The sequence below is a fragment of the Nansenia antarctica genome, assembly GCF_963989245.1.
Source record: "Nansenia antarctica genome assembly, chromosome: 5".
In the NCBI taxonomy this organism is placed as follows: domain Eukaryota; kingdom Metazoa; phylum Chordata; class Actinopteri; order Argentiniformes; family Microstomatidae; genus Nansenia; species Nansenia antarctica.
The window spans coordinates 21,416,606-21,432,578 of record NC_137690.1 but is presented as its reverse complement, the minus strand read 5'-3'; the positions used below and the strand labels follow the sequence as shown (position 1 = coordinate 21,432,578).

The 15,973-nt window shown below is 42.2% G+C and overlaps 1 protein-coding gene across 1 annotated transcript; it reads left to right on the top strand.

Annotated features, from left to right (window-relative positions):
• The first annotated feature begins 3,034 nt into the window (after nt 1–3,034).
• Nucleotides 3,035–14,064, top strand: rab11fip1a (RAB11 family interacting protein 1 (class I) a). Its single transcript, XM_080532393.1, has 5 exons — nt 3,035–3,467; nt 6,274–6,701; nt 6,808–7,717; nt 11,865–11,970; nt 12,149–14,064. The coding sequence occupies exons 1-5, from the start codon at nt 3,118–3,120 to the stop codon at nt 12,356–12,358; spliced, it is 2,004 nt and encodes a 667-aa protein (XP_080388519.1). The 5' UTR covers nt 3,035–3,117; the 3' UTR covers nt 12,359–14,064.
• The last annotated feature ends 1,909 nt before the right edge of the window (nt 14,065–15,973 follow it).

Genomic DNA, 15,973 nt, shown 5'->3' with positions numbered 1-15,973 from the left:
CACGCACCCTCTCAGAGCACCGCTCTACTGTGGGCCTTGACAGACATTTGATATGATTGGATTACAGTATGTCGTAATGGTCTCTTACACCTGATTTGAGGTTGGAAAAAAATCATAAAGGCAACCAGGACCGTAAACTCATACTCTTGCCTCTGTCACATGAAAAATAAAAATGGTCTGGGTATGAAATGCAACAAAAATAATAAGACCTGTCTTTTGTTTGTCATATTTCATCTAAAATGCTCATTTGTTATACTACATTTCACAGGAATTCTTACAAGCTATAGTAAATCTAAAATTGGCATGAGATGTTGATTTTGGATACCTTAAGGAAAACTATTGTTTCATTTGTATTATTTTTCTATGCATACCAACTATAGCACAAAATGGAGTCCAAGATTGTCCATTTCCACAGTACAACTATACGCATCTCCTCTGTGAAGAACCTTTTGCTCTTATATGTTTTCTTGTAGTTTGTGTAATTGTGTATGCACTTGTGTGTGTGTGTGTGTGGGGGGGGGGGGGGGGGGGGGGGGGTGCATGTGCGTGTGTGCATGCACGAACAATTGTGAATGTGTGGATCCAGAAAGCTAGAGAGAGAATATGCTTTTGAACATATAAACCTTCATTTTTTACAAAACATTGAGATACTCATCAGCACTGAGAGGGAACTCCCCATGCCTGGTAAACTCATAAGCAGGACTGACAGATGTCATGGTCTAGCAGCATTGGGGAGTTCTCGACTGCCCTATCCTTTTTGAGCGTTTTTTCTTTTTGTTGGTGCTCTTCCCAAATACCTTGTTTCTGGAGTCTCAGAATTACATCCAAACATAGACTGCCCCCTCCTGGAATTTAAACAGCACTGCTTATGCACTGTAAAGGACTCCACCAGATGTGCATGTTGCAATGCTTTATCATCTAATAATGTAAAGCATACAATTTTGCAATTATGCAGTTTTGATCTTAAGTATTGTTATGCAATACTTGTTTTAACTAATTTTACGGTGTTTACAAAACATTCTCAGCCCATCTTAGTGGAGCTTCTAAATTCAAATGTGTTCAGGGAATTATTATGCCAAAGAGTGAGAATTGGATGTGTTTAGCAAATGGAATGAGCTCCTTATAATGTTTATTCCATGAATATGTATCCTCATTCTAGACCAGCAAAATTCCCCTTCTGTCAAGTAAAACATGAAGAATCTAAGCTCAGATTTGTCGTAGTCTACAAAGTAAAACAAAATAGATCGATGTGCCCTATATAATTGAAAGACAAAAAAACATTGGTAGTGGCTGGCCACAACATAACATTACCTGTGATATGCCATTTAATTTTGTATGAGTGCCTTTCAAATCAGAACTGTAGGTAAATGTTCAAACAAATAGTTTACTGTAAACCTGCAAGCCCTTGTACAAATAGTTGAACATTTTAACTAAATGATGTGTGGAATGGCTTTCAGTGAAAATGTATATTTAGGGGGAAAAAAAATAGAATTTGCAAAACAGAGTCCAAAACGTGCCAGAACACAATGGTAGAATGTGTCTGTTTTTATTTTTCTATCATGGTTTGATCGTTAGCATATTTCATTCATTTATTAACATTCATTTGGTCTTTGAATGAAGTTATGTGTCCACTCTCATCTAGAAATGAAAAAGGGAGATTTCAAAACTTGTATGTATATTTATATTTTCATTTGTCACAATGATACCAGTAAGGAATGTTTGTTACAAGAACCTGTTTTTAATTCAGTAATATATTGTTCAAGAAATTCAAACTGTGCCTTATAAGAAAGTCTGATGCAACATGAAAATAAAAAATCAAATGAGTATCGTGTCAGTTTATTTTTACTCTACACTGAACGGATTATTTCTCGTATTATTCTTACATTCCTGAAATATATCCCCTGAATGCATTAGAGAGCTGAGGTCTCCCATGTAGTTTGGTTTGCCCTGTCACCTTATTTAACAACTGAGGGATGGGGCTGGATAAATGTAACCACTTTCAAATACACAGATGGAGGTGAATTTAAGGTCTCACCATCCATAAGATAAAAATTATATTTTTAAATGTACATTGTTTGTTTACAGTGTGTATTTTGCGTTCTGAGTGGGTAAGGCGGAGAGTTGAACGAAGCTCATGTCATGACTCATGAGGCATTATAGTTAGTTATATTCTTCAAGTCAATGTAAGATTGTATTATATCAATCATTTTTAACCCATTGATGTACCAATATATGTACCCCTAAATCATCATCAATTTAATTGTAGTCTGACATTTCGGCTAGTATAGACCATGCCAAGAAATACACCTGTAATCTACATTATTATATTATGCATGGCTTTCCCTAGAGGCGTTTATGAATATTACTATCATGGAAATGTAATTCATTATAGAATTCAAGGGGATGTCTTGCAAGAGTCGTTACTTTGGCAACAGGCACCACTGTCCAATAACAGAGGGCATTTACGTTATTGACGCACATTAGAGCCAATCAGAGAAGAATATCTGTGGGTATGGGCGGGAACCACCTTTGTTGATGAGGAAGTTTATTGTTCAACAAAGTCGGTATTTTAGAAAGATAGCTTACCAATAGCTTAGATATTGTATGCTATGGACAGGCGTGTTGTTATTTCACATGTTTGTTATTAGCCAGTAACATTTACGTTTACAGCTAAAATAATTCATGATAATACTTTTAGATTTTTGGGGGACGATATTTGAGCTAGCTAGCTAGAGAGCTATCTTGAATGCTAACAATAACTCTAGTTAACCAAATATTACTTGCACCTGTGATGGCTAGCTAATTGATTTGATGATAAATGGTAGTCTGCTGTGAACTGGCTTTATCGCTCGTGCTGGTTTGTCGTCGTGTAGGCCTACTAGTAGTGTAGTATTGTAGTAGCTATTCGGTTGTTAAAGAGTAAACTGGGGAGGAGTGTGTTACGACATCGCGGACAGGCTAACGTTGCCACCCTGCCTGAGTCATCTATCAGACGGCAAATGAGATAGCAGTCTTGCTCGGTCGCTCGAAGTGGATACAAAGGTCGTTGAGTTGTAATTTTAAAAACTATAATTGTAAAATCAGTCTGAGGAGCAGCTGTTTGCCAAAGCTTTGAGAATGTCTTTAGCTGATCAAAGCCAGCAGTGGTATCCCACGAGTATACAGGTAACCGTGTTCCAAGCTCGGAATTTGCGGATTAAGGGCAAGAATGGAACCAACGATGCGTATGCCATCATGCAGATGGCCAAAGACAAGTTTTCCACTTCTGTTGCCGAGAAATGTGTCGCACCGGTATGGAAGGAAGAGGCGACGTTTGACCTGCCACTCTTCCACCAAAGCAATGCTGAACGCTGCACACTTCATATCATTGTGATGCACCGTGCTCAGGTCGGACTGGACAAGCTCCTGGGACAAGCTGTGGTCAACCTACTGGATCTGCACGACAACACATCCCGCAAAAAAACAGAGTGAGTAACTCTAATGTTACATTGTCACCAGGGGAATTCCTTTTTAATTAAATTCAGGAAGTGTTTTGAAACTCCAAACTCCAACACTTACAATTTGCAGTAAAATGTAAAGAACACAGTGTTAATGCAGAGATGATTGTAGCTCTCTAGACAGTATACAGTATTTTCTCTTAAACACAAACAAACTGATTAGCACAGTATGGGGGAATTCCACCTCATTATTAGTGAAGCCTATCTCTGGTCTGGCCAGCTGGAGCAGCTCTGGACTGGCTCTATATCTCAGAAGGACTGGAGGTATATTACTCACATTCCTGGCATTCCCCATGTTCTTCCAGGCCGTGGCTATTTAAAGTTTTTCATCACACTCAACTGTGCTTAATGACTAGGGCTGGGACCCAGGAAGACACACAAACAATGATGCGATGTCATGGGTGTCATGGGCAAGCTAAAACAAAACAAACTTTTTTCAAGATGAGTTGAAGCAAAGTATACACACCCAACGCAAGCAGTGACTCGTCACATCATTGTTGTATTCACTGTTGTACACTGCTTTCTCACTATTGGCTGTTTCAAGGGCAGCCTTTGTACAGTACTTAAGTTACCTCATTCACATGTTGACTACTCTCTTATCTGGAATCTTATCTAATGTTTGCTCAGTCAGTTTGTGCAGCTGATTTTGTGACTGTTTATAGATACTGCCTTGTACCTTTCTCTCTTAACATGCCTCTCTTTTACCCTCTACCCTTTGTACTTGTTCTTTCTGACTCATTTTCTCTCACAGAGGAAAGGGTATTGAGTGTTGCTGTTTTCCCCTTGTGTCGGTGTTAGATTACTGCCCTCCTTCAGTGTAATACTGATATGTCAGGGTTTGACATTGAAGTAAGGCACTAGGTTCTCCTCCATTGGAGCACTTTGTCATCTCAATGGAGCTGAATGTTTTCTCAGCATGAGACAAAAAACCTGGTCTAGGTTTAAGTATTAGACATTTAGGCTATAGCTTATTATCAGTAGGCTATATAAAATGAAGCTTATTTGTTCTCCTAAAGGCACCAAACTGAAACAATTTATGATACAGTCGGTCCCTCGTCAACATTTAGCTGAATCTGAACCTCACATGTTAATCATTATTGCAGGGGAAGTGATTCCATCACTTTCTCTCACTGAGAGAACTGGTCTAACAGGACGGTCATTTATACTCTTGTATCAGGGGTGAGATTTTGTTACTCTGTGTACACACCATCATGTGTGCCATGTTAACTCATTGTTTCCCAAGTTCTCTACAGTGAACCCATGTTCAGACTAATGCCACAGATGCCACATATTGGAAACCTTTTCTTGAAAAATGGGACGCACATGAACAATGCACAGTTAATAGTTGCTGTTTTACTTGGCATAGCCTATTTAGAGTGAGTGCTAAGGAATGTTTGGAGAAAGCATAGTGCAGCTTTAATTACACCTCTTAGAAGGCCTCCCTACTGGTCTACTAGGCTTCATGGAATGTATGTTTACTCCCATGCCCATTTCCCAGAGGTTCTGGGAAATATGCATGGGAGTAAACATGCATTCCATGATGAAGCCTAGGCTTTCATAGCCTAATGTCTGATAAAGACCTAGGCCTGGAAGAGAGTAGGCAGAGCTGCTACACGTCTAAAGAATAACATTTGAGCAGTCGCTCTTCACGCTCTGGGGCAGTTTATTTGTTCATGGTGGTTTTCTTCTTCTATGGACATGAGGTCATCCAGGAAGAATGTGTGATATTAGATCCTGCTTATCTGTCAGAACTCTGACCCTCTGGATATTCTCCTTGTCCTAGTTGACTGAAACCATAAACCTGAAATTCAATGATGACGTTATCTATTTAACCAGGGTTTCACACCCGTACTAGTATCCTGAAGGTGAACACAGCCCCTCCTGAAAGCATAGTGTATTAATAAAGAGCTTGGGGAAGTTCAACTCAGTGAAGCTCAGCATAGGCCTAACATTACTGGATCAACCTGTCTGCTAATCAACTGCCCGAGATATGAGCAGCACTCTTTTGTTGTACAATAGCAGTCTCTACAATCACAGAAATGCACACAGTGTTATAGGGAAAAATTGCTTGTTTTGTCATGATTATGAAAAGGGCTCTCCAGAACACTCTTACCTTTCCTTTGTGCAGAGCAATGCTAGTTTTGTTGGACAGGGAGGAGATCAGGGCAGAGCCAGAACAAAGCTATAATTGTCTGCTTTATCTGTGGTTGGCCTGATGTTCCCAGTTGGTGCTGGAACAAGCGTCAGTAGCTGGCAGGTAGCAGTCTCAGGTCTTAAGGAGGGCTGTGATGGTCATGGAATTTAGGCTATGTTTTTGTAATTCTTTGTTTGCTCACATTTTCTATACAAGGGAGTTTTCTTTAACAAAACATAATGAACTGTTATTGCTAGTTCACTGTTAAGCTTTGGTGGACATTCCTGCAATTGCACACTCCCTCAACTAATTTTAGAGTGGCCTTTTATTGTGACCAGCCTAACATGTGCATTTGCTGTCTAATCAGCATCTGGATATGCCACACCTGTCAGGTGGATATGCCACACCTGTCAGGTGGATGGATTATCTTGACAATGGAGAAGTGCTCACTAACACAGATTTAAACAAATTTGTGAACACAATTTGAGAGAAATGGGCCTTTTGTGTACATAGAAAAAGTATTTGGTCTTTGATTTCAACTTGTGAAAAATTGGAGCAAAAACAAAAGTATTGTGTTTATATTTTTGTTCAGTGTAATTATAATTTTCTGACTCTATCCAAATGTCTTTTTGTCATTTTTAGTTGGTTCAAACTGCTGGATAAGCATGGGAAGGCAGACAAGGTCAGAGGAGAGGTGCTGTTGGATATACAGTTCATGAGGAATAACATAACAGCCAGCATGTTTGACCTTTCAATGGTGGATAAGCCTCGCTCCCGTATCGCCAAGCTAAAGGACAAAGTCCGTGGGAAGAAAAAGGACAGCTTCTCTGACTCTGCCTCAGCAATCGTACCCTCTGTCAGCCAGGTCCTGACAGACAGTGATGGTGAGGATGACACCCGCTCTGAATCGGGGGCCAAGAAGAAATCCAAGCTCAAGTCCCTCTTTGCACCTAAATCAAACTTGCACCGTAACATCTCCCAATCAATGTCCACACTGGGCTCTCTCCCTGAGAAGAACACCTCCCTCAGTAGCAGTCGCTCTTCTGGTCTCAATGTGGACTCTCCTGAAGGTAAGCTCCCTGCTATAAGTCCTTGACATTTGGCTTTTCTCTCTGTCATTGAGTAATAATAATTGACATGATTCCAATAACATCGTCTTCTACTCTTTCTCCACAGTTAAAAAGAAGTTCAAGTTCCTGACTCACAAGCGCACTGGAAGCAATGACAGCAAGGTGTCTCAGGGCCCATTCTCCTTACTGGGCCGATCCAAGCAGAGTGCTAACGATCAGAACAGCCTGTGCATCAACGGGAGCCATGTTTATGCAGAGGAGGCAGAGCCCAAGACTGGATCCACTCTCAGCCTCAACAGCTCAGGCCAGGGTTCTGTGGAAGATGTGCACAGGCACAACTCTGATGTCTCTGTAGACTCCCTCAAAGGCGCCTCTGTCCCCTCCTACAAGTGTGAGCCTGCAGATAGGGTTCTGCAGGAGCAACAGCGCCACCAGGAGGAGGAAGATGGGAGGCAGACTGAGGAGAGACGCAGGGCAGAGGCCAAAAGACAGCATGAAGAGGAAGAGGAACGCAAGCAACAGGATGAGCAGGAGATGAGGAGAAAAGTCCTGGAGGATGAAACTAGGAGGAGGAAGCAGCAGAAGGAGGTGGAGGAAGAGCGGAGGAGGCTCGAGGTGGAGGAGCGTCAGAGGCTCGAGGAGGACAAGCAGAGACAGCAGGAGGAAGCTAGGAGAGCAGAGGAGCAGAAACAACAGGAGGAGGCCTCAATGACTGACAGGCTGTCCTCTCTGTTTGGTATAATCAGAAAGAAGGATGAGAAGAAGGAGGAGGTGCAGCCGAGTAGCACTAAGGAAGAGGCACCCAAACCGGCCCCCCGTAGCTTTCCCAAAGATTTGGAGGTCGCCAGCCCTCACCATTCCAACAACCCATTTGAGGAGATCCCCCTCAATCCAGACCTACCAAAGCCCCTTGAGGAGAGCCAGGCAGATCGCCAGAAGACCCGCAGCAGCCCCCAAAACCCCTCTGCCATGGTCTTCCTCAACCGCACTGCTAAAGTGTCTGCTGTCAAGCCCAGGTAGGTGTCTTATTGCCCTGTCTTCATATACTCATCTTATATAAGGCCTTGAGATATCAGCCCACTGCTTTGATGAACCTTCTCACAGCACAACAGCTGGGGGGGGTTAGAATACACACAATGCACTTCATAACTTATCTAGTAACATTAAACAAATGTGATTTTGACGATGGGCTACATATTTCATGTAGCTAGATGTGGTTTCCAGTCCTGTGTATTCAGCTGTAATAGAATTGAGGCTCATTTAGTCACATTAACTGTCTTGTTATACCCAGTCATTTAACCATCTTCATCATGCTCTCCGATTGCCTGAACTCCTGTACTGATCTACTCCTGATCTGCTATCTGTTACTTCTTGTAACTCTCTCTGTAAATCTTAAAATCCATATTCGTCTTTCTTATTGTCCAACACCAGTGCTTTAGGGGTTTATTATTTACATATGGTTGTTGAGGATTAGTGATTAATATGGTGGTTTAGGATTCACTAATCTGTCTGACCAGATCATCATGTCTGACCAGGTCATGTCTCTCAATCTGAACTGGCAACAATTAGTCAATTGTTTCCTCTTTGTTCATCTTTTCTGTCTTAAAGCTCATAACTTTGACCAACATGAGCTTGGATAGCCAGAAACTTGCATTCCATTTGGCGCGTGATGGACCTGTTTGGCCGGTTTGGCGGCTGTGCTGATTGGTCCGCTGTGTGGAAAATGGGCGGGTGTGTTTGATGGGGTAGTTGGTATGATGTCGAACTGGTTGTGGAATGATGAACTAAGCTCACCAGGGTGACTATCTAACATTGTGACTGTCTGCTTAGGCTGATGAGGGCTTTGTTTTTCCACTCGTATAACTCTTGTTGTGGGATATTTTTAATCATTGCATCCAAATGGTGAGTGATTCATGTTTTCCTTCTACACTATCCACCGTATGATTTAGTTTTAAGGAAGGAAGATTGTTAGTTTTATTGACCGTCTATAAAGATTCCTTGAGTATGTAATTTAGAGACAAGTTTGATCCATTTACCAGAACATTATGACATAGGATCTAGGCTAGGCTAAGATAGCTTCTGTGTGGTGAGTTTGCAGAGGCAAGATGAAAGCTGTCTGATGTCTGCTAAAAATTATTTGTTAACAGAACAAACTTTACTGTTTGTACTCCCTTATAACCTTTCATTCCATCACAAAGACCTTATCAGGTGTGATGACTTGACCCTTATAGGAAATAATGTCAGGGAATACCTTCTATATGTATGATTTTACTTTGCAAGCATTATCTTAATCATCACTCTTGATAAGAGATTAATGGAATTAAATAGCCAACTCTTGCAAGTCTTCCAAGAGGTAGGCCTATTGGTTTGTTCAGCTGTGATGGACAGGCTCATAGTTTTGGGATGATGTGATGGTCAGACACTGACCCTTCAGGCTTTTGTTTTCACTCCCTGACAGATTGGTCGAATCTCTGAAGCCTGAAACCACTGACTCAGACTCCGATAGGCAGCAATCTCCCACTTTGTCCTCCACTGAATCCTCCCTCAGTTCTGTCCCCTCTGAGTCCCCTGGTATGTTCTCCAACCTTCACTCCTCCCTGGCTCCCCCTAAAACCAGGACGAGCACTTCAGAGTCTCCCTATGGCAGTACTGAGAACCTGGCTACCCTGGGATCCTCCTCAACTGTTTCTGAGAAGAAGCGGCGAGCTCCTCTGCCACCTTCGCCAGCTTCGACCAAGAGTGAAAACCGCCAACTTGCACATGGAGTACATCATGACATGCCCAACCAGATGCAACCACAAAGTCAAGCAGCTTCCAGAGGTGTTTCTGCTAAACCCGCTGCTGCAAATAGGTATCTGGCGCCTATTAGAGAGAACATAGGAGACACTGCAATGACTGGATCTGGCACAAGACCTCCGCTACCTCTTCCAGACTATGATTCCTTGTTCCCTCAGAAGAGGCATGGAGTACAAGGGCAGCCTCGGTGGGACCATATCATCGCAGAGGTGAATCAGAGACAGAGGGAGTACCCACCTCATCTTATCGGTAAAGAGATGAGTGTGGATTGTCCAAATGAGCATCCACACATTGATGAACCCTCCATCATGCAAGAGACGGCTGCAGGGCACCTAAATCAACAGCAGACACAACCTCAGGGAGCTCAAACTATCTCTTTGAAAAAAGTAGGGACCAGCAGCAGGCAGGCTCCCACCCCCCCGAAACCAATAGCTGCAGCTCCCCCTAGACTAGCGACAGTCTCCAACACAAGGCAAGATCGAAGCACTTTACAGGTTAACTCACCTGTAGAGCAGTCCAATACCTTTGTCTTGGGTTCTACAGACCGTGTGGCTTTAAGCAAAAAATCTCCATTTGCAAATAAGGTGTTCCTTACAGCTGTTACAGCCAGTGGTGGCAAATCTGTACTATCAACAGAAAAGCCGGAACCTGCTTCACGAGTAGTTAGGGATTCAAGTTCTGCCGCTGACCACAAAGGAATGACAGTCAACATTCCCAAAGAGATTCCCACAGCCAAACCGAGACAAAGGGTAGTCAAAGAACCAGTGAGGGAAGCTGATATTGTCAGAAATGAACCAGCGAGAGAAGCAGATATTGTCAGAAATGAACCAGCGAGAGAAGCAGATCCTGTCAGAAATGAACCAGCGAGAGAAGCAGATCCTGTCAGAAATGAACCAGCGAGAGAAGCAGATCCTGTCAGAAATGAACCAGCGAGAGAAGCAGATCATCTGCTGACATCACCAGGGTCTACCACTGAAGAGCAAGAGAACATACCAGTGATGGGGGCAGCTGTGACTGACACTTTAGACATGAGAGGGAGTGGTCCAGTGATGGCAGAGAATACTGAGAACGACATTGAGAAAAATCAAGAGACGTTTGCTGAACCTGGCCCTTTCTCCAGTGGTGAGGCCATTTCCGAAGACTCATGGGCACAACCAGAGCAGAGCCACAGTGGACCTGATGACCTGTTTACTGGGAGGATGCAGAAAGATGAGGAACTTGAAGAACAGGGAATGTCACCAGATGACTTGGATAAGCTTTTCATGCCAGAAAATCCAACAGAACCCTTCTCCAGATGTAATACCAATGACACTGAAAAACAACTTGAGCAGAAAAAAACAGATGACTCAAACAAGCACAGTCCTGCTTTACAAATTAAGAAACGAGCTCCCCAGCCTCCCACTAATTCAGATAACAAAGGAGCCATGGGGAATGGTGCACTGGATAGACAAGACCCTACACCTATGACACACATGGTAACCACTACTGGATCTCACAGGCTGGAACCACAACAGGATGCTACAAGGCAGAGTAATCTCTCTGGTAAAAAAAGAATGCAAATCCAAGCCAGGGAAGAACAGTTGGCAGCTAATCCTTTTGCCTTGTCCTCCACCCCCATGTCAGTGTTGGGAGAGCCCACCTCCCAGCCTGGGGTTCTGTCTGGGGGCAAGAGCCTATTACAGGCCAGGGTCTCACCCTCTGAAGTACAGCCACATGCTGTGATAAGTAGCAATGGAGGTGGGCCAGCCTCAACTCCACGCAGGTGAGACTGAATCCCTTTGAGGCTGTAGTGTTGTACAACCAACCTGTAGCAAATTGTATTACAGGACATGAGTGATTTCTGTTCGGAATGTAACAGTGAGTTGTGAAATTGCCATCATTCAAATGACTCATTTGTTAGAGGAATTAGACCTCACACTTCTAATACTTGTACTGCACAGTATGTGCATTTAGAGAGTAATATATTTGTTGCAAGTAGTTGTGTCAGTATTAATTCATTCACGGGCTGTAAAGGACATTCCCTTGACAACTTGATAATTGAAACAAAGCATTCAGGGAATATTTTGAGGATCTGGGTAGCTTTGGTTAAAGGGTATAATTGTGCTTTTGGTTGACAGTTGGTATGAAACGATATGCTGTTGGGAAAAGGGTATTGTTTTTTCTGTGCACATCTATATGATTCTAAATGTGCTTGGCTCGCAGTGAGGCTGAAAAGGCAGCTACGTAGCTCAAGAGTTTGAAGCAAATAGCAAATTAGTTTTCTCTCTTTCTCTTTCCTTCATTCCTTCAACTAACCTGTCTGCCATGACACATTTCTATTCTCCCCAAATGCAGCATTGTATATGTAATATATGCTTTGTTTTACAGACCTCACCCAGTGAAGCCTATGAGCTCCGCCGAGAGCCAGCCTTCCATCAGCACCCCTGCAGTGAGAGAGCTAAAGACTCATGAGAGCACCCTGGGGAAGATGAAGGTACAGCATGTTGATACTGTATGTGTAACAGCTCTATGAAGCAGTTAGCCCAGTCAACCATGTCAGTGAAATCTCCAGATTTGTATAGTTTTGATGGCTTCAACGTGTCTGCATGTAACGCCATAACACCATGAAAGCAGAATGTGATATGTGACACTGACTGTCCCATTTCCCTTAGCTGACAGGCACAATTATGGATAGTGGGCCATACACTCAGCTGACACAGGAGGAGCTGATCACACTGGTGGTGAAACAGCAGTCTGAGCTCTCAAAGAAGGACAACAAGATCGTCGAGCTGGAGGAGTACATAGACAACCTGCTGGTTCGTGTCATGGAGGAACAGCCCAGCATCCTGTCTGGCCTCACCTCTGCCAAGCAGGTCCAGTAGGGTGCAGGGAGTGGGCTAGGGATAGAGGGAGAGATTAAAGTTTCAACTCAAACTTTAGTTGGTGTAATCTTCTATTGCTGTCACTGTGTATTGGATCAAACAATCTCTGAAGGTCTTATTTCCTTCTAGCATATGCACTTTTTTTTCCTCCATCAAGAGTCTGACTGAGACTCATTAACTAGGTTTGTTTCAGAATGCTGGAAATTGTTTCTAGAAATAATGAACTAATGATCATGCATGGCTATATCATGTGAATCATCTTAATCAGTAATGATTTAAAAACTTTTGTTCCAACACTAAGGTACTGGAATTGCTTTTGATACTAAATTACTGTATGTGACAGTTTTCTTGTTGATTTGTGCTTTATTTATACAACTGGTTTAGCTTTCCTCATTATTCACAATAGAACTGGAATAATGTAAATTTCATTTATTATGCTGTTCCTTGTTCGGTTTTGTAGTCATTCCATGCTGCCTACAACCCGGTGACCTTATATTTGTTATACTATGGTATGTGCTTATTCCAAAGCCTTAACACAGCACATCAACTATAACATTCTAGTTGGAAGTGTAGGAGTTACAGTATACCTAATTCTCTTTGAATTGTTCACCTCCTCGGTTGTTTTTGGTAGGATTGTTTGCCATTGCTTTCAGTTTTAATTCTCATAATGTGTCTTGGGGCTGCTGCTATTCTTGGTGTTATCAATCAAACACAGCAGATCAAAGACTGAATCTGGTGTATAAAGATTAGGGCGACGCATGGTACATAACATCTAGCTTTACGTCCATGTTGCATAATGCTAGTGACATGCTGGACACACTGTGGTCTTTTTTGGTTTGTAGAAGCATTATTGAACCTGTCAAATCTGGCCCAAAACAGGTTTGAAAGGAAATGCTTATCCTTCGACATTCCTTACTTGATTTTGATCTTACCTCAATGTAATGTAACTAATGTGCTGCCATCTCCCTTAATTTTTTTTGCTGAGAACCTGGCACTGTGTAAAAGGAGAAGGCCAACATTTTGTAAAACCAGTGATTTGATTCAAATGGCCAGCCATGTAGTCCAGGTTTGAGGTAATATGAGTGGAATTGGGTCACTGATATTTCTTTTATTTATTATTGATTTATGTACTACTATATAATGACTTTGTACTCACTTGTCTGTGCAGAGCACAATCTTTTTCTCTTGTCAAATATATGCAATTTAACTAAATGCACATAATGATGTAAAATATTTATGCAAGTTTAACCAATAGTACGAAAGAAAGAGAATCTCCCAATATTATGACATTTTAAGCATTATGAATGTGGTTTATTACTGTAAAAATGATCCATACCATACCAAGATAAATTGAATGTTTGAATGTGATTTGTGATGTGTATGGTGAAAGGATCCTGCTACTATGCCTTCGAGTAATGTCATAGCAATAAGACGTATGCCTAGTAATATAAAATCATTAGAATGTCCTGAATTGTGCCTTCAATGATTTTCAATGTATCTTTTTGTGATTGCTGTAAATCTGGATTTCTTGACTTTTTTTACATTGGCTGGAGTTCAATCTTAACGGATCTGATGAATGTATAATTTAATATCAGAATATATGTATTTGTTGTCCCAAATTGATACTAGTCATACAATTTGAGAATTTCAGAATAGGGTGCCACTGTGTGCATTTATCTTATCTTTTCAATTGAAATAAAAGGACTCCTCATGCAATCTGGTGTTTGTGAATTCTATTGAAATACTGCAGGGTAAAATGCAGATGTAACCATGTTAAGATGGTAAACTCACTCCTCAAGTTGCAATACCACAACTCGTACCATCGATGTGTCAGCTTTTTGTGTAGCTGGTTTCCATCAGGTATTTTGGTGACTGTCGTGTGTTGGCAATACAGAGGATGCAAGTTCGAGAGAGCAAATTGTAGACAAATGACACTAAATATTACTCCCTAAAAATAGTAACATAACATCTGTTTCCATTATGCTGGGTCATTTTCAATAAATGCATCATTCTCTATTCTTCTCAAAGGTAGCTTCACACTAAAAGCACAGAAGAGTCTAATGAATCTGAATGGCTGAAAATGTATCTGATAAGTCTTGCCTGCCCTCTAGAGGATATTGAAGGTATTTGTGTGCTATACACAAATACCTATATTACATACACAAATTACAACACATTACAAAACCAATGAGAGGTCAACTGTCCAGTTGTCACCAAATCCCATGATAACTAAATTACCCTACATTTTGAACCATTCAGGTTGCTCAAATAGACATTCTCCGAATCTGCCGCTGTTCACAATTGAATTTCACGAAACACAGTTGGAATATTTTGCTAAATAACCCATTAAGGGAACCCATTCTTCCTTAATATTTTGTCTATTTTGTCTTTCGTCTGAAACTGGTCATGTCCAAATGGGCAACCACCTGCCCTCTCGATCATATCCTCTCCCCCCTTCTCCAATCCATTTCCAAAGACCTCCTTCCTTTCCTTACCACAATAATACATTCCTCTATCCACAGGATCTGTCCCAGCTACCTTTAAGACAGCCAGAGTCAAGCCTCTTCTTATGAAACCGACTCTTGACTGGTCTGTTGTCCATAACTACAGACCGGTATCCCTTCTCTCCTTCTTATCTACAACACTTGAACGCAGTCTCTAACTAAATGTCTCACTATCTCCTTCAGAACAACCTCCTTGACCCTCAAAAATCTGGCTTTAAGGCTGGGCACTCTACTGAAACTGCTCTTGGCTCTATACTTTTCTCACAGGGTTACTCCTACCAGTTCTACGCAGACAACACTCAACTCTTTCTCTCTTTCCACCCCTCTGACTCACAGATGGGGGCACTTGTCTCTGCATTTCTTCTTTGTGTCTCTGCATTTCTTCTTTGTGTCTCTGTGTTTCTTCTCTGCTTGGATGTCAGCCCACCACCTCAAGCTGAACCTTAACAAGACTGATCTACTCTTCCTCCTTGGGAAAGCATCACAGTAGATACTTCTACGGTGACCTCCTCACAGACAGCCAAGAACGTTGGAGTATTCTTTGACAACCACTTATCCTGTGCGACGAACATCACAGCGACAGCACGCTCCTGTAGATTCTTCCTCTCCAACCAAGAGGATACCTCCATTCGTCATCAGAGAAGCAACACAACTCTTGGTCCAGACACTTGTGATCTCCCGCCATGACTACTGCAACTACTGCACTTGACCTCTGCAGCTCATCCAGAATGCTGCAGCCCTTCTGGTGTTCAATCTCCCCAAATTCTCCCATGTCACCCCCCTCCTATGCACCCTTCACTGGCCCCCGGTAACAGCTCGCATCAGATTCAAGACACTGGTGCTCGCCTACCAGGCAGCAAAGGGAACAGCCCTTCCCTACTTGCAAGCGATAGTCAGACCCCAAACCCCTGCCCCCCTGGTCACTCCGCTCTTCCACCTCGGCTAAGTGCAGTCCATTTACCATTTACATGGATGCAGCAGTCGTTTTCTCAGTTTGTTAATCCTCTTTGATGTGTCTGCAAGTACACTATTCATAGCTTTCAGTCACGTGGTTTCTTCCCTAGCAACCACCAACCTGACGGGCAAAAAGTATCATAGCAACATCGCTCAA

Bases quoted from the DNA above. Each gene is read 5' to 3' on its own strand.
- rab11fip1a (XM_080532393.1), top strand. From the start codon at position 3,118: ATGTCTTTAGCTGATCAAAGCCAGCAGTGGTATCCCACGAGTATACAG. The intron at 6,702-6,807 runs GTAAGCTCCCTG...CTTTCTCCACAG, and splicing joins CAATGTGGACTCTCCTGAAG to TTAAAAAGAAGTTCAAGTTC. The intron at 7,718-11,864 runs GTAGGTGTCTTA...TTTGTTTTACAG, and splicing joins GTGTCTGCTGTCAAGCCCAG to ACCTCACCCAGTGAAGCCTA.